The 20,923-nt window shown below is 45.7% G+C and overlaps 1 protein-coding gene across 3 annotated transcripts in view; it reads right to left on the reverse strand.

Annotated features, from left to right (window-relative positions):
* The window catches only part of MEGF8 (multiple EGF like domains 8), a 93,878-nt gene that overhangs the window by 35,918 nt on the left and 37,037 nt on the right, over positions 1–20,923 (reverse strand). For 2 of the 3 annotated variants that reach the window (XM_066607122.1, XM_066607121.1), the window contains exons 3-15: positions 15,419–15,632; positions 12,048–12,211; positions 10,920–11,129; positions 10,502–10,682; positions 10,333–10,421; positions 6,755–6,968; positions 5,020–5,200; positions 4,025–4,173; positions 2,981–3,106; positions 957–1,111; positions 771–878; positions 536–683; positions 268–431 (exon numbers count right to left, since the gene is read on the reverse strand). In XM_066607122.1, coding sequence (XP_066463219.1) covers positions 268–431; positions 536–683; positions 771–878; positions 957–1,111; positions 2,981–3,106; positions 4,025–4,173; positions 5,020–5,200; positions 6,755–6,968; positions 10,333–10,421; positions 10,502–10,682; positions 10,920–11,129; positions 12,048–12,211; positions 15,419–15,605 — 2,076 coding nt within the window. In that variant the 5' untranslated portion in view covers positions 15,606–15,632. Of the gene's footprint in view, positions 1–267; positions 432–535; positions 684–770; positions 879–956; positions 1,112–2,980; positions 3,107–4,024; positions 4,174–5,019; positions 5,201–6,754; positions 6,969–10,332; positions 10,422–10,501; positions 10,683–10,919; positions 11,130–12,047; positions 12,212–15,418; positions 15,633–15,728; positions 15,802–20,923 lie in introns of those variants that run through there. The other variant, XM_066607123.1, reaches the window with a different exon arrangement.

Here is a 20,923-nt window from a genome sequence, read left to right on the forward strand (position 1 = left end):
CCTCACAAGTGCCAGACAACCAAATGTTGCTGAACTCCTACCTGAGATGCTATTGCCAAACTATGGAGGTTGTTTTCCCACTAACCAGACATGGCAATGTTTTTGCTGTGTGAATCTCATGTACGCCGGCAAAAAGCTCAGCTACATAGTCAAAAATAACATACGAATTCTGCCAGTAAAGCAAAGCATGGATGCAAAAGCACATTCTCTTTGCTGGTCTGCCATCAGAGACATGGGAAGTCTGGAGGATATTGGAATAGATCTTACCCGGTCTGGCTGAGACTCATTGCGTGGATGCTGATATGTGATTAGGTGAAGACCGGGAAGGAAATTGTTGGTCCGACAGCCATCTAGAGAAGTGATGAATGTGTTCTGGCTGCCCCACCAGCCAAACGTCCCAGAGATCTGCCCTACCCGGCAAGCAGAGCGATCTGGTTGATAAAAATGGGCACAAAAAGGAAAACCAATAAAAAGGTTAAACAAAAGGAGACGGACACCAGGACAAGTATAAGAAAAGTAAAAAAAGGGTTTGTACCTGAAACTGGCATGCAAGTTTCATTCTGCACACACCACCCGAAGGTGCGAGAGATGTGAGAGGAGGTGGTCATGTTGCTGCTGAACACCAGGCAGGCCTGACAGTCCGAGAAAAGTCGTGCCAGTCCTAGACAGCTCTTGTCCGGGCACTGCCAGAAAACAAAGAAAAAACATACATGATAAGCCAATTCATGGGGGCTACACCTTGAGGAAGCTCAGTGGATAATTGCTCTTACTATTTTATTAGGCTGAGGGGTCTGACAGCTTAAATGACACCACGAGCACTCAGGATCCTTAGAGCAGATGGTCTCATCTGTATACATGGAGCAGTAGTCCAAGTGATACTACAAATGTAAGCAAACACGTCTTATATCCATCCTACAGGCAGAGATAATAAGTCCTATCCTCCCTTGTATACTCACATCCTGCACGGGGGGTTGGTACACCGACACAGGCACCTTATAGGCAAGAAGGTCTCCACGTGGAGTACCACTGTACCCGCCGACCACTAATAACACTCCGCCTTTCATTAGGGCTGCTACATGGGAGTAACGGCCACCACTCAAAGTCTGAGGTCCTACAAGAATAATAAGCGATAGTACATTAAAGCCAGGAACTGTATAAAGTCTATATATGCGTCCACATGATTTTGTTTTTGCAGCCACCACAAGAGAGAGCATAAGAACCTGCGTGTGGTTTAATACAGGGTGTCTCAAAAGTAAGAAAACGCCCATATAAATTGTAAACTTTTTGCTGGATCGGGATTCAATTTTAGACACAAGCTGTGAGGAAACATGTTGGGCCATGTCACCAATATCACAGCCATTTGAATTGACACCCTATATATTGAACACTGCAATAAATCAGTCTTCGGTAAGCTCCCCCTAGTGGTGACTGCAGGTAGCAAGAATTTTAATAGTAACCCTCTGGGCAGATAAAGTGAAGCAAGAGATTTAAAGATGTGTAACAGAAGAACAAAAATAGAATTTTGGTGTAAAAGTATTACTATTCCCTTTATCCTGCCACCTCCACCAGATTAGGTGGAAGCAAATTATTTTGTACAGTAGAAGAATATTTACTAAAGGAAATTAAAAGGATACAAGACATCATCAGATAAGGCAAACGTAGAGGATGTCACCTACATCTTAGGAGTCTGGGCACAGCATGACCGTCCCCCAATATCTACACTCAGGAGTCCCCTTTTCCCCCAGAAGGTACAGCAGGTGATGGCAGATGTATCTAGCAGCCACTTATCTCTTCAGGCCTTATTTACATTCTTTGTTACCCTAGGCACTAAAACAGCATGTGTCCAGGTTTACTCAATTAAGGTAAAGTGTCAACGGAATTATACCAATTTTGAACAGACTTGCAACAACACATTCATCATGAATGCATATATCTAAAGGCCTTCCAGCACTTTGCAAAATGAAAGTTTCTTGCCAATATCTGGTAAAGGCCCATGGCCTTTCAATCCCATCAACTACCCATTTACTAAATATTTTGACAATAAGCATTCAACTAACACAGCTAAATAATTCTAAAATAATGCTGGAGAGTGATCAGATAATATCAATGCACAGTACTCAAATAATATCACCCCATAAGGCCTGAATAATACATGATACAATGCCCTAATACTTAAAGCAGTTTTCCATGGTAATACTACTGATGACCTATTGCAGGAGAAGTCATCAATAATTGATCAGCTGGGGTCCCGCTGCTTAGGATGCTGGTGGATTGGGCACCCACATTCAGCGCCACTACACACAGGGGTACAGAGCGGTAGCTACTGCTCCAGCCCTTGTGTAGTGGGCAACACTTGTAACTGCAGCCGCAGCTCTCATTAAGATCATTGAGAACTGCACCTGCAGTTACAAGCGCCAGCCACTACACAGTAGCTGGAGCAGCAGCTTTCACTCTGTACCCCTGTGTGTAGTAGTAGCTGACCAACTGGGGTCCCAAGCAGCAGACATCAACCAATCAACTGTGGATGGCACATCCTGAGGATAAGCCATCAGTAGTATTTCCCTGGAAAACACCTTTAAATATTAGGGCAGTGTATACAAGGGTATATATTACAGTAGTGTGTACAAGTTATACTGTCACATAGCAGTAACACAATATATTCTGGCACTCATGCATACTACAGCAAGGACATACACATGTGCTCACTCATGTATACAAACATGCACACTTAAAGGGGTTATCTAGAACTCCGATATTGATGACCGATCCTATGGAAAGTGTTTAATATCAGATCGGCAGATGTCCAACTCCCAGTTATGTTTATTGAAAACTACTTATTACAGTCCTGCTAATATCCCTTTACAGTATCTACTGAAAATACAAACCAATGAGCTTTATATGCTTGTCTATGGAGAGGTCTGATGGAATAGTTGTGGATGCCAATCTATGGCAATTGCCATGCGTGGCATTATATACTTACCGTGATGAGAAGGCATAATCTGGCTCAAAGTATTGCTGGGAACCCACTGGTGACAGCCAAGATGGTAGAAGAAGATTTCTTGGTCATAGCATTTCTCTTCCTGGTAGTGAATGTGCAGGTTTCCCCCTGCAAAAACATATTATGCAATGGGAAGATGCACAAAATAGATTACAGAATGCTAAATGATATTCATGGTCCTCCAAAAAATGACATATCAATTGCACCCACTAAATGCCAGCCAAAGTGGTCTTGATGTAGTAAGCTGTACAAACGACCCTCGGTTCAGTGCAAAAGACTTCCAGGGACGGAAACTATGTAAGTGGAGATCAGTGAGGTCTCAGTCTCACAAGTTCTCCTCTATGGTACTATACAGGTTCGGTCCCCAAGCAGTTTTCTGCATAGAGGACACAAACCAGGACAGAACCGGCACCGATTAAAAAAAAACATCATGTGAAATAGTTTTAACACTAAGATGCCTGGCCTATTACTTCTCACAGCTCAGAGATTGCTAAAGTTATATCCAACTTATGCGATCCTCTGTCAACTGTGCCAAGTATTGGATCCGGATGTCTTGCAGTCTCTACATGTAAACAATTTCCTATTCTCTGAGAGCAAGGAAATATTTTCAAAATAGTTAAGAGTTGGAACACAAGATATATCAGAAATATTACAGAGATAAATACTAGAGATGAGCGAGCGTACTCGGAAAAGCACTACTCGCTCGAGTAATTTGCTTTATCCGAGTATCGCTGTGCTCGGGTCTGAAGATTCAGGTGCCGCTGCGGCTGACAGGTGAGTCGCAGCGGGGAGCAGGGGAGAGCGGGCGGGAGAGAGGGAGAGAAAGATCTCCCCTCCGTTCCTCCCCGCTCTCCCCTGCAGCTCCCCGCTCCGTGCCGGCACCCGAATTTTCAGACCCGAGCACAGCGATACTCGGATAAAGCAATTACTCGAGCGAGTAACGCTTTTCCGAGTACGCTCGCTCATCTCTAATAAATACATATCCTATATATCTAACCCCAGGCGAAATAAGTGATAGGATCTTACCATAGATCACCATATAGTTGCCTATGATAGTGGCGCTATGAAAGGCTCTCTCACGAGGACCACCTCGGTTACCCTCACGAGGCTTCAGGGTGGTCCAGTAATTTAAATCCACATGAAACAAATCTGTAGTGTTCACACGTATGCTGAACCTATGGAGGGCAAAGATATTCTGTAATGTATGAAAACAGAAGTAATACAGCAACACAAACAATGCTGTATCTAGTATTATACCATCTTGAGTAAGACATGTGGCACATGAGTGGATATTTGCTGCGGACTCTACGGCGGGCGTCTGTACGGAGGATCCGCAGCAAATACTGTTCAGCACATGCTATGGAAAATCACTTTTTCATGCAGACGCGCAGAAACGAACTGCCATTTCCACCAGCGGAGAACACATTGCAGCATGTTCTACTTTTGTGCAAACTCCACACAGACGGCTCCCAATGAATCCAACGGAAGATGTCCGACCTGGCGCCCATCCACAATTGACATTGTGGATAGGTTGCGGTCACCTGCGTCATCGCTTAGCAACGGCGCAGGAAAGACAAAGATTTGAAAAAAATCTGTACTGCGGATGACAGATGGCGAGAATCCGCAGTCATTCGGAATACAGAAGAAAGGAGGTAAGCAGGGTGGCCGGTTGGAGTCAGAGCCAGATTCCCACATGCAGAATCCGGATCGCCTGTGTGCCGCCGGCCTAAGGCTGACAACATCGCCAATTGGCGACGGTTCACCTGCTAAGACCCCTTCCCACATATCGTTCACAAACTTTATCTCCACTTGATGTTCAGAAAACTGCAACACAACCCTATTCACGTCACATAGGGCTTTGCTACTGCTGGATGGGAGAGTGACTGTCCAAGAATATATGGTGACAGTCTATAAAGCTATGCTAAAGTTTAATGATTGGGGCCTGGTTGACAATTAACGAAGTAACCAAATGCAAAGGAGCCAGAAAGCTACAGATGAGCATCAGCAGGTTTGGCTCTTACCGTGCTGTGGATGGCCTGTGCCCGCCATATACCAGTAGAGAACGGGACGCAGCGTGGAACACCATGGAATGGCCAGCTGCTGCAGGGGGCTTCCCTCCCGCGGTAAGCACCTCCTCCCATTCCCACGCATGGAGGTTGAAACGGAACATTTTGGATGAAAAAACATCCCGAGATGTGCGTCCTAGGAAAGAGAAAAACAGAATACGGTACATGGAAGAAAAAAAATGTAAGACTTTTGGGGATATTTATAGAGCCTTTTGTGCCAATTTTCACACAAGTGGAGATTTATGCAAAAAGTTGCAACTTTCTGGCTTTTGCGCTGTCCTTGTGACTCTTGCTAACAAAGGGGGCATGGCTTGTTGGAAGGGAGCGTAGCCACCCTAGACTGACAGATTTACGTATAATTTATGTCAGAAACTGGCATATATTATGCCAGAAGTGTATGCCAGGTGTGAACTAGTGGACATTTCTGTGTGGGTGCAGAGATGTGTCTAATACATGAAGAGGCGTGTGTCCCTTTATGTATTACGCGCATCATGTGCCAGGGGCAATTATATTACGACGGCTGTAGGAAATGCTGGGCTTAGTAGATTTTCCCCCTTGAGGCTGTATGTACACGGGTGGGGTTCTTTCAGTCCTGAAAAATCAGTCTGATTTCTCATGTGTTTTTGTGATTTTCATCTGTTTTGTATCAGTTTTTTAAATGGTCACCACGGGAAAATGCATTAAAGACAGATCGTATCATGCAAATGCAATCCGTTTTTTTAAACACACCCACAGATTTGATGGCCGATACGCAAATGACAATCGCACCAAAATAGCACTGTACATCCAAGTAATCAAAAGCCCACATGAATATTCATATTGAACTACATGGGGTTTTTTTCGATTTTGGACTAGTTTTTTTTCGGTCTGAAAACTGGATGAAAAAAAATAAATAAAAAATTGCCTGTGTGAATATACACTTAGGCCTCCCTCACATGGATGTTTTTTTCAGCATTAAACGCTGCGCTGAACGCTGTCAGAGGCTCCCATTGTTTTCAATAGGGCCTCTCACACAGCCTCAGACAGCGGCTCGATCGCAGTGCTTTCCAGCACCGTCATTTTTGAGCGGAGTCTGTTCTATGTTAGGGTGTTTAGCGCTCCTCATCAATGATCGCTGCAGCCGGAAACTAAAGTAAAACCCGGCAAAGTGTTGTGATTTAAATCGTGGCACTTTCAGCAACACCTGTGTGAGGGAGGTCTGATACGGCAAACCTGCATTCAATGTTCTGCTGCATTACATATGTTGTATAATTCATCACAGCCCGTGTTATACTCCAGAGCTGCATTCACTATTCTGCAGGCTACAGAGCTTAAAAATAAATAAATAAATAGATCATCCAGCACGGCTTGCTCTGGAGAGCGGCTCTCTGGAATTTGCCGTCTTTACACCAGACACATCAATGGAATCTAGTATAGAAAACTAGCTTTTCTCTAAATCCTAGCAGCAAAGCTAAAGTGTTAGCGGCGTCTAACAATAACAACCAACGGAAAGGTGAATGCAGCTCTGGAGTATAATACAGGCTGTGACTCCGTGTCAGTAGAAGATATTCCTATGCATTAGAAGCACACGCATGGAGCATCTTGGGGTTTCTACTAGATGAGAGAATGATCCTACGAATGTTAGCCAAGCACATTTGTTACAACCTACAGTGAGCATCTACATAGAAGATTGGGCCTTCCGCTGACTTACCTCCAAACACATAGAGCCAGTTATCAACGGTGGCAGCTGCATGGTTCGCCAGAGGAGGGGGGCGCAGAGTGCTGTACAAGCTAAGATCAACCCAACGCTCCTCCAGGGGCAGAAACACCCAGGTATCGTTAGTCAATCTCCCACCAGGCAGCTCCCCACCAAACAAAACCAACGTTCCATTCCACTCCACCGCCACGTGTGAATGCCGAGCAGCCTGCGGAAAACAGGGGAACAGAATGCAAATATTAGTCAGCAGCACAGGGAAAATACAAGTATGAGGTGCATGCCTTACTAGACACTATACAGAGTCCTTGTAGAAGAGAAATGCAGACAGTACTCCAGTGCATAGCCTTTACTAACCTATGCCACGTATCAGCTCTCTCATCCTGAGGACCACAACACAGCGGCGGCAGCCCATCGCTTGTCAGACCGGGCATCAAAATGTAAGGATTAAAAAAAAACATGCCCCGGGCCCGTGATCCCCATCTGGAGTCCTTCCGGAGGCTCATTTCTAGCACTTCGCTCTCGTCCAACATCTAGACCCTGAGCTTTCTCAATCACTGGACTATACAGAACCAAAATGGACTATTTTTTTTCTTTCAAGTTGGAACATTTATATTTACCGTGGTTCAAGGGTAAAAATAATTTCCCATGAAAGATATTTAATGTAGGTCAACTAGACTGAATACACCCACTCTCTAGACCAGTGACTCCCAACTGGGGTGTCGTGGCACCCTGATGTGCCATGACAACCCGCCAGAAGTGCCACGGCTCTCAGGCTGGGAATGAAAGAGCGGCGTTAAGACTTCCCGTCCTCTAGGTCACCGCTGATGGCAGATCACAAGCGGTGGAAGTTCCACCCATGGCGGTCTTAGTTCCAATACCAGCAGAAGGCCAGCACAGTCTGTGGAAGGCGCCTGGGGAAAGCACCACCTGCAAGGCAGTGTGAAGGAGTCTTTACAGAGAAGCATCATTATGTAGGGAGGTAATCGATTTGTCTTTTGGGGGGTAGAGAGAGACAAGTGATATTGCAGGGTCAGATGTGCACTTTGTCTGGGCACATGCACATTATGGAGGCATCTAAGACTGGCAGTATGGAGGAATCTGAGGTTGAGGCCCTTTAGGGGCAACTATGGGAGCATACGAAAAAAAAAAAGATATGGGTGCCTATGGCAGGCATTATGGGGCATCTGAGGTCTTAAAGGGGTTGTCTCGCGAAATCAAGTGGGGTTATACACTTCTGTATGGCCATATTAATGCACTTTGCAACCGGCACACGTCATGGGGCGGAGCTACGCGATGACGCGTACAAGGGCGCGGAGCCAAAACGCCGATGCTGCCGAGCGGAGCCGAAGGGAGAAGACCCATCTGCGCAAGCGTGTCTAAAAAAGCAAGAAGACAACGAAATTAGACGGATCCATGGCGACGGGGACGCTAGCAACGGAGCAGGTAAGTGAATAACTTCTGTATGGCTCATATTTAATGCACGATGTACATTACAAAGTGCATTAATATGGCCATACAGAAGTGTATAACCCCACTTGGTTTCGCGAGACAACCCCTTTAAGGCCTCAGATGGCTTAGGAGCATCTATGACACACTATTAGTTCAGGGGCCACTGAGGGGTGCACTATTACTACAAGGGGCACTATAATTACTGAGGCACTGCTAGGCCCACAGAGAGGCCACTAATACTACAGAGGCTACTAGAAAAACAGAGGTAAAAATCATATGTCGTGATGAGCTCCGAACCTAGCCATGACCCATGTCCACACACCCTTTTTTTATAGGGGCACCCCACAGTAAAAACGTTTTCCCGGGATGCCCCATGGCTAAAAAGGCTGGGAAACACTGCTCTAGACAAAGCAGCGACATTAGACTATCACCAATCTAACTTTTAATGACCTAATGGCTAATCACCAAGACTAGGAAGCACCATTGTCTAGAACTGGGAAACTGCTATTGATTTTAGTCTATATGGTTCACTATATGGTGGAAGCCCTACTTGTCCAGGAAATCCCTTTGAAGTCAGTTAAGGGTTAATTTTTACTCCCTGCTGCCCTCTGTGTAGTAATGAACGTTATGCAGTGGGAGTTGGGCTCTGATAACTACCCCGAGAACAACTTACAGGGGTTTTCCAGGGAAATACTACTGATAACTTATCCTCAAGGTAGGTCATCAATAGTTAATCAGCTGGGGTCCACCACTCAGTTCCCAGCCAATCGGTGGCTGGTGCGTTTATCTGCAGGTGAAGTTCCCATTGATTTTAATAGGAGCTGCGCCAAGAGTTACCAATGCCAGACCCTTAAAGGGGTCAGATGGGCAGCTTCCACTCCGTACTCCTGTGTGTTGTAGAACAGCTGATGACCAATAGGCTGATCGGTTGGGGTCTCGAGTGACGGAATCTAGCTGATTAACTATTGATGGTCTATCCTGAAGATATATCATCAACAGTATATTCTTAGAAAAGCCATTTAAAGTAATTTCAAAATAAAATTCTGGCTGCCTGCATCCACCACTAGAGGGAGCTATGGACCTTGTTCATGTAACAGAATTTCATACAAATGTGATACAGATTCTGCACCCATTCATTTGATAGGGAATCTGCAGTTTATACAGGGATTAATCTACGTTGTGAAAAAAGCAAGTAATGTACCAGTTCTTGATGTAGAATTCAGGTAGGACTATCCAAACGCGGATTAAACCCATTAAACTAATCTGCATGTGGATCTGAGGCAACTGTGACATGACATATATAAGTAGAATGTAGTAAGTGCCCTAGTGGCTACAGCAGTCAGCCACAATTTTATCATTTAAAGGGGTTGTCCCGCGCCGAAACGGGTTTTTTTTTTTCAATAGCCCCCCCGTTCGGCGCGAGACAAACCCGATGCATGTGTTGAAAAAAAAAAACGGATAGTACTTACCCGAATCCCCGCGCTCCGGTGACTTCTTACTTACCTTGTGAAGATGGCCGCCGGGATCTTCACCCTCGGTGGACCGCAGGTCTTCTGTGCGGTCCATTGCCGATTCCAGCCTCCTGATTGGCTGGAATCGGCACATGTGACGGGGCGGAGCTACGAGGAGCAGCTCTCTGGCACGAGCAGCCCCATTCAACACGGAGAAGACCGGACTGCGCAAGCGCGTCTAATCGGGCGATTAGACGCTGAAAATTAGACGGCACCATGGAGACGAGGATGCTAGCAACGGAGCAGGTAAGTGAACAACTTCTGTATGGCTCATAATTAATGCACAATGTACATTACAAAGTGCATTAATATGGCCATACAGAAGTGTATACCCAACTTTGTTTCGCGGGACAACCCCTTTAACTTCGTGGCTATTGCAGGGGGTTCGGCCCTCCACATAAGAAAAACACAGCTACAACCCCTACAAGGATATATAATGACATTACCGAGCACAGAAGTTTGAACCGAAGATTAAGAAAACTAAATGCTGCTGGATGCCCCTTCCCCAGTTGTAGATTCACTGCACCCCCTCTATGAGTAATACAAAACTGCCCTCTATAAGCAATAAGATGGAATGAGCTAATGAACTCTCACATGACTGATAAAACATACCGGACTTGGAGAATACTTTTTTCTCTCCCATGTATTTGATGTAAAGTTATAAACAGCCATATCCTGAAGAGCAGAATTCAGATCCAGACCTAAGAGGAAAAATATGAATCCATTTAATTCAATGTCCATGTACTTCTACCAGAAATCATCACAAAATCATCTTCCTCACCTCCAAAAATGTAAAGGGAATTGGTTGGGGACAGAAAGGCTCCGGCAGCTGCAGTGCGGGGAGTAAAGAATGGATCCTGACTGCTCACATTGTACCAGGTCCCAGACCCCTGATTGTCAGTCCACGACAAATCACAACGCTCCCCTATGTACCCCGGAAAGCAGACGCAGCGCTGAGTTTCCTGAAAGACAATATTTGCAGTTGGTTGAGTTATTATTAGGTATAGAACAGCCTATTAACCAATGGAGAGGTGCTGTGAAGAAGAGCTCCAGAGGACCGTGCAACATCAAGGGTTAATGGGAAGCTACAATGCCCAGCATTGGTTTTCAGGACGTGCTGGGAGTAGTAGTTTCCAAACAGTGTGTACACCACCGATATATGTTAGATTAGAGTTTCCATAATAGTTTATGAAGAGTACCTGGTTACATGTTCCATGGTGGACATGGCAGTAAGAGCTACAATCCGGTATCTGACAACCGTCTCCACTCCAGCCAGAGTCACATAAACATTGAGTGTTTTCTTGGCATGTCCCATGTCCAGAGCAACCTTGCGGGCATAAGGAAAAACTGTATGTGGCATTAAAACCCAGCAGATTGTAGTTGGCATCACTGAAGAGATGAAGGAGCATCTGCAAAAATCAGGGTTTAATTAGTCAATCATGATCCAATAACGCTTCTGAGGAAAATTTAAGAAAGCCACAAAAACTTTACAATTCACACAAGTGGTTGCATGCAGTGGTTGGGGGTATTAGGGAGGTACCATGAAGCTGGCATTTGTCATTCACCACAGCCACCCCGTGGCATAGCCAGCTTAGGAGGGTTAGAAAACTGGTAGTCTATCCTTATTCTGCCCTTAGGATATCAGATCAGTGGTGGTCCAAGATGCAGCACCTTCAACGAATAGCTGATTGAAGGGATTATGAAGCTGCAGAGACCCCTGTATCTCATTCAACAGAGCTGAACTGTGACACCAGAGGCTGCCACTACTATAAGTACAGAGCTCCGCCTGAAAAACAATGATGGAGGGGATGCAGCACATTCTGCGGCTTCATGTTCCTACCGATCTACTGATCAGAGCCGTTGCTGAGAGTCGGAAACCCACCGATCTGATATTAATGGTCTATTATCGCTGGGTCAGGCAAATCTAAAGGATGATCGTTTAGTGTAGGCACTGCCAGCGACTAAACAATAATGCATTGGCTTATCGTTCAACGTTTAGTTTTGATAGGCATAACAATCAATCAATCATCTGCCCGTTTACGGAGAATGGAGGCGGGTAGACGGAAGCGATCCCCGGTCACCCCGCGACCATTCACTGAATGATTATTGCTCCTGTGTGAAAGCAATTGTCCTGTCTAGAAGGACCCTAAGGACAGGTCATTAATTGCTAGTGATGAAAAACCCCTTTAATGGAAATGAGCAACTTCCAAAGGCACAAGCTAAGGAAAGGGATACCCATTCTGTAGACCATGCAGTACCAGGTGGATGCCATCGCGGTAGGTGCCCTGAATATTACTAATAGAGCCCCTTTCATCTATGTTTTGTACCTTTCCAGATGTGGCCTCAAGGGTTGGAGGCAGGCTGCTCCCACTCAGACTGGCCAGAAGGCGGTCACTATAGGAGTCTCCATCATATACAAACAGATAGTCGTAAGTACATTCTGTGTCCATGAAGAGGAAACGCAGCAGCACACGGTAATTGCTGTTGGGGGCTGCAAGTAAAAACAGAGAACTGGTTAGTTAAAATGTCAGAAAACCTCGGATCTCCTCACCATGCGGCAAAGCATGGGTCATACCAAGATTAAATAGCAATATAACATTTCCTATATGCCGACACTTCTGTTCTCACATGTTCATGTACAAAACACAATGCCCAACGATGGCAAACCCGGGCTCTGCTTGAGCAGCAATGATGCCAAATTTCAATGTTAATTACAAAGGTACCCCTCTTTTCTATATTCCGCAACGTTTAGCCGATTAATTGTAAAGCCTGTTTAAAAGGACACACTGGCGAAAATGTTTGTTTTTTCTATTAATTATGCGACTAGTCTACCAGTATAGGCCGCCTGCACACAAGCAGATTTGCATTGCAGAATCCCGAGTGGGCATCCGCGTCCGGATTCTGCAGGAAATCCAGCTCATAGTGTGCTATGACAATACGCGATTTCCTGCCAACGAGCGGAAATCGATTGCAATGTTCCGCTCACGGGGAAGAAATCACGGCATGCCGCACTTTTGTGCGGGCTACACACAGACGGCTTCCATTGAAGTAAATGGAAACCGTCCGTCCCGGTGGGCATTCGCAATCATCACTGCGAAATGGTCGCGGGAGCCGTGTCATCGCCATAGCGACAGTGTGGCATCATTTCTACTGTGCATGTGCGCCGGCACATCCGCAGCAGAGAAGAGAAGATGCCGGAGAGGTACAATGGGGTCGCCTGACGGGCACCAGGTAAGATCCGCATACAGGGTCCGCCCGTGTGCAGGTGGCCATACATTAGTCGGCTAGTGTTACCTTGTGATCTAATGTGTTTGGGGTCAGGACAACCAGACTGGAGTTAAAATTTGTCCGAACTGGGTTTTTTTTCCTGTTTAAATGCTTTTTATTGAACAATTTTTTAAATAAAAGAGTTTACAGAAACCACCCCCCACCCCATATTGCCTTCTCTCCTATCCCCTTGTATCAGGTAGAAAGAAAGAAAACAACAGATATCTCTATTAAGAGTCCATTACAGAAGTAAAAAAGTAACTATACTGTCCATCGTCGTTGTCCCTATTAAAGCATTATTACCATGCCATATGAATGGATTCTGGCTTGGCTTTCAATTCCCAGTCATTGTTACAAGGCTTGTATAAAGAGTCTAACAATGACTTGCAGGAATGCTGCCTTCCAATAGGTGGCACTGCAGAGGTATTGTTCCATCTCCCTTTTTTGCATATGTAACCTTTATCATGAGTAGGTCCAATGAGTCTTTGATGAGTCATTACTTGAGAAAAAGTGGTACTTGTGGGTTATCTGTCACCACTTTAATTAATTTCACGAATTGTTCACAAATACATATGTATAAAAAACCCCACTATTTATTTCTTGAACGTTTTTTATTTCTGTAATATAATATTATTCAGGTGGTATAAACGCACCAATAGCCTGTAAGATAGCCTCAAATTCCCAAATCAGTTTCTTAACAGTATTATAAGGAGGCGGGACATATGCCGAAATGAAGAGACAGATATATGTATATAATCTACAAATGTAAAATATATAGCGCCCCTCTCTGTCCGTTTTCCAGGATTAACCCTTTGCAATCCAATTTTGGATGCAGAGTTTCTTAGGGAGTTTTCTCTTTCTGCCATTATACAATGGCGCCACCTGCTGGCTAGAGCCAGTACTGCGATATTGGACATGTTGAAGAGGCCCCTGACAACAGAGCGGCCAGTAGTATACAGTAAGAATACCCTGCTGGACGTCTTCTAACATCGGAGCTGTACAGGCTTCAATCAGAATGTCATTAGGAGTCAGACAGTTGATTGGAAAGTGTTAACACTGAAACGGAGTACAGTTTTGAATTACCATACCAACGACTCTAGAGTACCCAGTGTGTGTAGAATGATACCCATGGTGCACCCATGATCTATGTATGGTATATGAAGTATCATGGACAAGGTGTGTGTCCTGTAAAGGGTCATAAGCTGTTAGGCTGGGCTAACACGGCCGTAACTAGTATGCAATGGCAGGCGTTCTTACTGCGTGCTGCCAATCACTATGCACTATCTTGGCATCTATACTCACATAATACGCGCCAAGATAGAATATGCTATGATTTGTTTTTGTGCAGCTCATGTGAGCGGCATCATTAAATGAAAGCCACAATTCAAAGTATTCGGAAGGGTTAGAGCCCTCTACTTAATTCAGGGAACCCGCCGATGAGCACATTGTTGCGGCATGAGTAGTTTTCCAAATCCTCCCGTTTATTCAGCCAGTTTGTCATAGTTCGGCCATGTTCGCGTACATCAAGTTGTAATGGCTGCAGCTGGTCTTCCAAACCTCTTGCGCATCTTTCTACGGTGGTGGTTCTCTCCGAAACTTTTTGTACACCATTGAGAAGCAGATCTATATCTTCTTCCAGGAAGCCGACCTGTAGGCGCAGTCAGTCCTGAATTACATAGCTTAACTGGCATATCTCTTAGTGTGGATTCTGCAGATGGGACTGCTCAGGTTTGTAGTGCAGCTGGCGCCAACGGAACCGCCGCCGCCTCCTCCTCCTGATATCCAGCCTCCATCAAGGCTCCTTGTAGAGGGTCAATAGATCCTAATCCCTCCGCTGGTGTCTCTGATGTCATGGAGGAGGTGGATCTGGCAAACTTTGCCAGTTTGGTTGCGGTATCGCTGTCCCAGTCAGCTCTCTGAGAGTACGTTGCAGTTCCTGGTGAGCTGGCGCCATCTAGGCCCACTCAGGAGCTCCAGTCCCCGGTCTTGTGCTAGTCCTTGCAGCAGGTCACCTTCCAAGTGATTGCCTGGAGGGGTTCCCTGCCAGGTCCCCCAGGCATGGATGTGGAGCTCAATATGGTAACAGTCCAGTTGCACAATGAAAAGCAGTATGTTGCACAGGAGCTCTCACCACCTGCAGACACTCACATCCTAGGCTAGGCTCCCTGGTCTTTACTACAAATAAGCGGCATCAGGCATCCGCTTATCATGTTTTAATATGAGCAAGCTATACCTATCTAATGTGCATGCGCAGCTTGAGAGAGAGAAAGGCAGGTATCACATATGCTTACTAGTCTATATGTCAGGCTGTTCTCCAGGCAGGGGATTTGTATGGGGTCTATTCTGAAACCCACAAGGGGTAAATACTTTTTTTAATGTCCATCTGATGTGAATACAGAGTCTCTTCTTCCTTTTTTAACATGTAACTTACCTTCTATAAGCCATTCACAGTTGCCATTCACCGAATAGTTCCCTGGGCCATCACTCACAAATCCCGGCAAACTGCGGAGTACAGTGCGATGCCCCTTACAATCACCGCATATCACTGTGCCAGCCTGGGATAATAGCAAGAGGAAGAGGTGCCAGCCAGTACCCCAGAAGCCATCATGGGCTCCCATTTTTGCCCAGCAATCCTGGGAGGGAACCTAGAAACAAAGTATGAGAGGAGAGTCATTACAATGCTTACTGTTCTGCTCCGGAGCTGCAATCATAATTATGCTGGTTTCATCTGTCAGTATCACCTATTTGTTAGAGACTGAGGATAATAAACTTGACTATGCTACAAATCTAATGCTTCTCTTCGTGACAGATTAGAGGTGAGGAGACCTAAACTTGAGCTTTGAAATGTATGTTTCATAATGCTTTCAGGCTGCCAAAAACTGAATGTTTACTGATTTTTGGGAATGCGGTCACTCCCCCACTTCTCCGAAAGCCATTCCCTTATTTGGTGTTTCTGTGTCTGTCAAAAAGTTTGAACAAGAGGCTCACTTCAGTAAAGTAAGGTATTACGATAAAGCAGCGTGCAGTCTTGGGGCCCATTCACACAGCCGTACTTGCTGTCCCCTGAATACAGACGGCACATGGACGAACATTGCAGCTATTTTTTACGCAGATGTCCTTTTTTCTCCAAATTGCCCATTAAAGTCTATGGATGGGTAAAAAAAAGCAGTGACCACGCACTAGCATCCTGACATAACGGACATCATTTAGACTTTTTTTTTTTTGCACACATGAAAACTTTAATGGGTGACTTTAGTCCACGGATACAGAACAAAATCAGGGGTCAGAAACGCTCTTTTCTCCTTAGGGAGAGCAACTATATACTATAAACTAAGTGAGGAGACTCAAATGGCCACGCACGCTCCTCTGGGTAATATGCAAATAAGGGAGATGGAATAAATCCTCCACAGTGCCACCTATTGAAAGGCAGCATTCCTTCGAGTCAAAGTGGGACTTTTTATACAAGTCTTGTTACAATGACTGGGAATCAAAAGCAAAGCCAGACTCCATGTACATACAAATGTATGTACATGGAGTCTGGCTTTGCTTTTGATTCCCAGTCATTGTAACAAGACTTGTATAAAAAGTCCCACTTTGACTCGAAGGAATGCTGCCTTTCAATAGGTGGCACTGTGGAGGATTTATTCCATCTCCCTTATTAGAACAAAATCATACATGGTACCAAGTTTTGTTTTTTTATGCGCAATATCAGTCCGCGTAAAAGAAACATGTTTGAATACACCAATAAAGGCTAGGTGGACTATGAGTTGCGTCTGGGAGGCTTGGCCACAAATCGCATTGGGCAGCACACTGTACTGTCCAATTAACATAGAGGCAGCACTATTTCTCGCCCCTGGGATGTGGGCAAGAATAGGACATGCCATGAGTTATTTCATGTGGACGACCGTCAAGGTCCTTGTAGGCATATCATGGGGTGGTGTGATGTCCGTGCATTAGCCCAGACATCACACGGCCCAAAATCAGCTACTGAGCGGGTGGCGGTAATTTAATGGGTCCGTGTGGTGACCATTCTCAGTCCGTAAAAAATAACGACTGAATACGGACAGAAAAGATACCTGTATGAATTCAGGTTTACAATGCAATACAGGTTTAAAGGGCCTTCACTGCATATGACATGTATATACTAACTGAGGGAGCAAAAGCAAACCAGAGGCGGTTGTTAGAGGAGCTTTTAAGGAACAATTGTGAGAGACCCTGTGTAGCCTTAGGAAGTTTGTATTTCATGGAAGAAAAAACACATACGTGGATACCTACTGATGTTCCTAGCACTTGTTATACGGGTAAAGTAATGCCCACCCCTTGGTATGTTACAGATGAGGACTTTTATAAACCTCAGGCGCAGATCCCTAAGCAGTGGTGTAGTTGTAGGGGTCGCAGTTGCGACCCAAGCCCTCAGCTAGGAGGTCCCATGAGGCCCCCCCATCGCCACACTATAAACCTGCAGTCCTCTACTTTGCCTGTCCTTCACCCCCCTGACCATTCACATCCTCTGTGTGACTAGGACACCTTAATCAGAGGCTGTCAATGCAGTTTCTTCCCTGACCCCGTCTCCACCAATCCGATGCCTCGGAACACTACAGACATCCTCCTCTCTGGTGTTCTGAGGCATCGGATTGGTGGAGACAGGGTCAGGGAGGAAACTGCACGGATAGCCTCCGATATCAAGGTGCTGCAGTCACGCGGAGTATGTGAGTGGTGGAAGGGGTGAGGGGGCCAAAACATACACAAAAACAGTAACATAATATACTCACCTCTCTGTCTTTCCCTGCAATCTGTTCTGGCCCGGTCCCTCCTCTCTCTGGCTCGAGTGGTCATGTGAGAAAACTCACGTGATCACTACCGTATCTGCGGTCAGAGATTGGAAGGAAGGACTGAAGCAGAACAGATTGACGTGGGAAGCAAGAGGCAAGTATTGTGGCTAAAGTTTAAAATTTTACATCAGAAAGAGGCATAAGGGGGCGCCCTACTACAGATGTGGGCATAAGGGGGCGCCCTACTACAGATGTGGGCATAAGGGGGCGCCCAACTACAGATGTGGGCATAAGGGGGCGCCCTACTACAGATGTGGGCATAAGGGGGCGCCCAACTACAGATGTGGGCATAAGGGGGCGCCCAACTACAGATGTGGGCATAAGGGGGCGCCCAACTACAGATGTGGGCATAAGGGGGCGCCCAACTACAGATGTGGGCATAAGGGGGCGCCCAACTACAGATGTGGGCATAAGGGGGCGCCCAACTACAGATGTGGGCATAAGGGGGCGCCCAACTACAGATGTGGGCATAAGGGGGCGCCCAACTACAGATGTGGGCATAAGGGGGCGCCCAACTACAGATGTGGGCATATGGGGGCGCCCAACTACAGATGTGGGCATATGGGGGCACCCAACTACAGAGGTGGGCATAAGGGGGCGCCCTACTACAGATGTGGGCATAAGGGGGCAGCCTACTACAGATGTGGGCAAAAGGGGGCGCCCTACTACAGATGTGGGCATAAGGGGCTATAGTAGAAGCATAAGGGTGAGCATTATTACTGATGGGGACCATTAGGGAGCTTAGTGACTGTATGTGGATATACAAGAGGGCACCGTTACTGTATGGAGGGGACTAAAAGTGGCACTTCCTATGTGGAGCTTAATTACTATGTCTGGCAAGATAATATAGTAACATAGTATGTTAGGCTGAAAGAAGACAATGAGATGGTGTAGAGGTGTGGACAACGGTGCTGGAAAACAAGATGCCTGTATGTCAAATCCTGCAGGGACTGATTGTGGCTGGAAGAAGTCATCATGGTAGTCTAAGCCAAACAGAGAAGAAAACATAAAGCGAACGCCTCCAGTCGTCAGAAGACATCACCTGTGACCACTGGCTATAACAGTATACAGTCTTCAGAGCTGGTAACTGTTAGATGGGGGTACTTTGTATAGTGTTTTTATCTGGACATTTTTTCCCTCTTATTTTTTTTACTTTTATTGTATGTCTCTGCAGGGACTTGTACTGTTGGTCACCGGTTGCTTGGCAACCCATTAGCCTTCACCAATGGGGGGAGGTGAACAGACATATGTCTTGAGACTTGTGACCCTGATCTTTCAAGATTATGGAAGAACCGATTCTGTGAAGACAATCTGCTGGGAAGGGCCCATGAGTCTTTAGCTACGTCCCTGCTATCAAAAAAGACTTTGGGACAGTTAGGGCTCCTTTCCACTTGCGATTGCGTTTTTTGTTAACGCGATTGTCAATGGGACTTTCTAATGTTAAAAACGCAACGCAATGCACCAAAAACGCAGTTGCGTTTTTTACAATAGAAAGTCCCATTGACAATCGCGTTAACAAAAAACGCAATCGCAAGTGGGTGGGAGCCCTTAGAGTTTTTCTAATCGCCCGAAATTTGTGCGTTACAAGACGCACAAACCTGAACCCCATTATTTGGAATGGGTCATAAACATGATTTTTTTTTTTTTCGCGCATTGCTGTCAGTCGCAGCAGAGGTGCGATACTTGGCAGTTTTGATATAAAAACGCCTTGCATCCACGGGGAAGGGGGTAGAAGAAATCGCAAGTTGGCTTTAGGCTAACTTCACACGGGCGAGTACGATATGAGGCCGTGAATCCCGCGCGCATATTGCTCTCTCCACCATGTGAAATCCCAAGGGGATGCAGGGATCCTCCACGTGGCTGTCACAGCCGTGGTGAAGGATCGCAGAGCTTCCCCCATTGCTTTCAATGGGGCCGCCGCTGACCCCATTGAAAACAACGCGGCTGTGATGCGAGATTTCGCAGCTAGATAGAAGAAGCTGCGATTCTGTTTCCTGCATAGCCTCGCATCGCAGTACCATGCGGGAAAACATTGCTCAGGTGCATGACCCCAGTAAAAAAAAATGGGGTTCATATTTGTGCTAGATTTGTGTGTCTTAAAACGTATGAATCTCGCCCATGTGAAGCCGGCCTTACAGTCCAGCCTTTCATCCATGTTCCGTGTGTGAACCAATGCTGCATCAAGGAGGCGGTCCGTTTTATCACTTTTACCATTTTTCACCTTTACCACAAGCAGCTATCACTCAGATGGTCGCTCAGGAAATATTACACAGAGCGCTGGTTATCCATTAGCTGAAATCTGGCTTGTAAGGGGATCTCGTGCAAATTAGTTTGTAAATCATTCCAGTATGAACAACTGTAACTTTACACCAGACGATAATTAACCCTGTCACGACCGAGAGTCACTGATTCTGTAGTTCTGAGATCCACACTTTCCAAAAAAAACATTCCTTTTTTATTTTCCCAGTGATATAGCGGCTCGCTTTTTACATGGGCAAGATTTCTAAGTGGGGCGAAATGCGAAAAACGCAACTGTACCATTTTTTGGGAAGGGGTATGTTGTACAGTGTTCACAGTGCAGTAAAAATAAAATGTTATGTTTATTCTGTGGGTCACTATGATTATAGCAACACCAAATCTATATAATTTTTATGGACTTGCAAAAAAATAAAATAGCTTAAAAGAAAAATGCTTTGTCGTTATCTTTTGTCCCTCATAACTTTTTTTATATATCAATAGGGCTCTGTGAGCGCTAGAGATGAGCGAGCGTACTCGTCCGAGCTTGATGCTCGTTCGAGTATTAGGGTGCTCGAGATGCTCGTTACTCGTGACGAGCACCACGCGATGTTCGAGTCAATTCCATTTCCTTCCCTGAAAGATTTGCGCCATTTTCTGGCCAATAGTAACACAGAGAAGGCATTACAACTTCCTCCTGTGAAGTTCCAGCCCTATCCCACCCCCCTGCAGTGAGTGGCTGGTGAGATCAAGTGACCACCGAGTATATAAAGTGGCACCGCCCGCGGATCACCGAAGACGCACGCTGGCAGAGATTAGGGACAGTGCTGCTGCTGCTATAGGGACAGTGTTAGTGTCTACAAGAACCC

Source organism: Eleutherodactylus coqui, chromosome 6 (assembly GCF_035609145.1).
Source record: "Eleutherodactylus coqui strain aEleCoq1 chromosome 6, aEleCoq1.hap1, whole genome shotgun sequence".
In the NCBI taxonomy this organism is placed as follows: domain Eukaryota; kingdom Metazoa; phylum Chordata; class Amphibia; order Anura; family Eleutherodactylidae; genus Eleutherodactylus; species Eleutherodactylus coqui.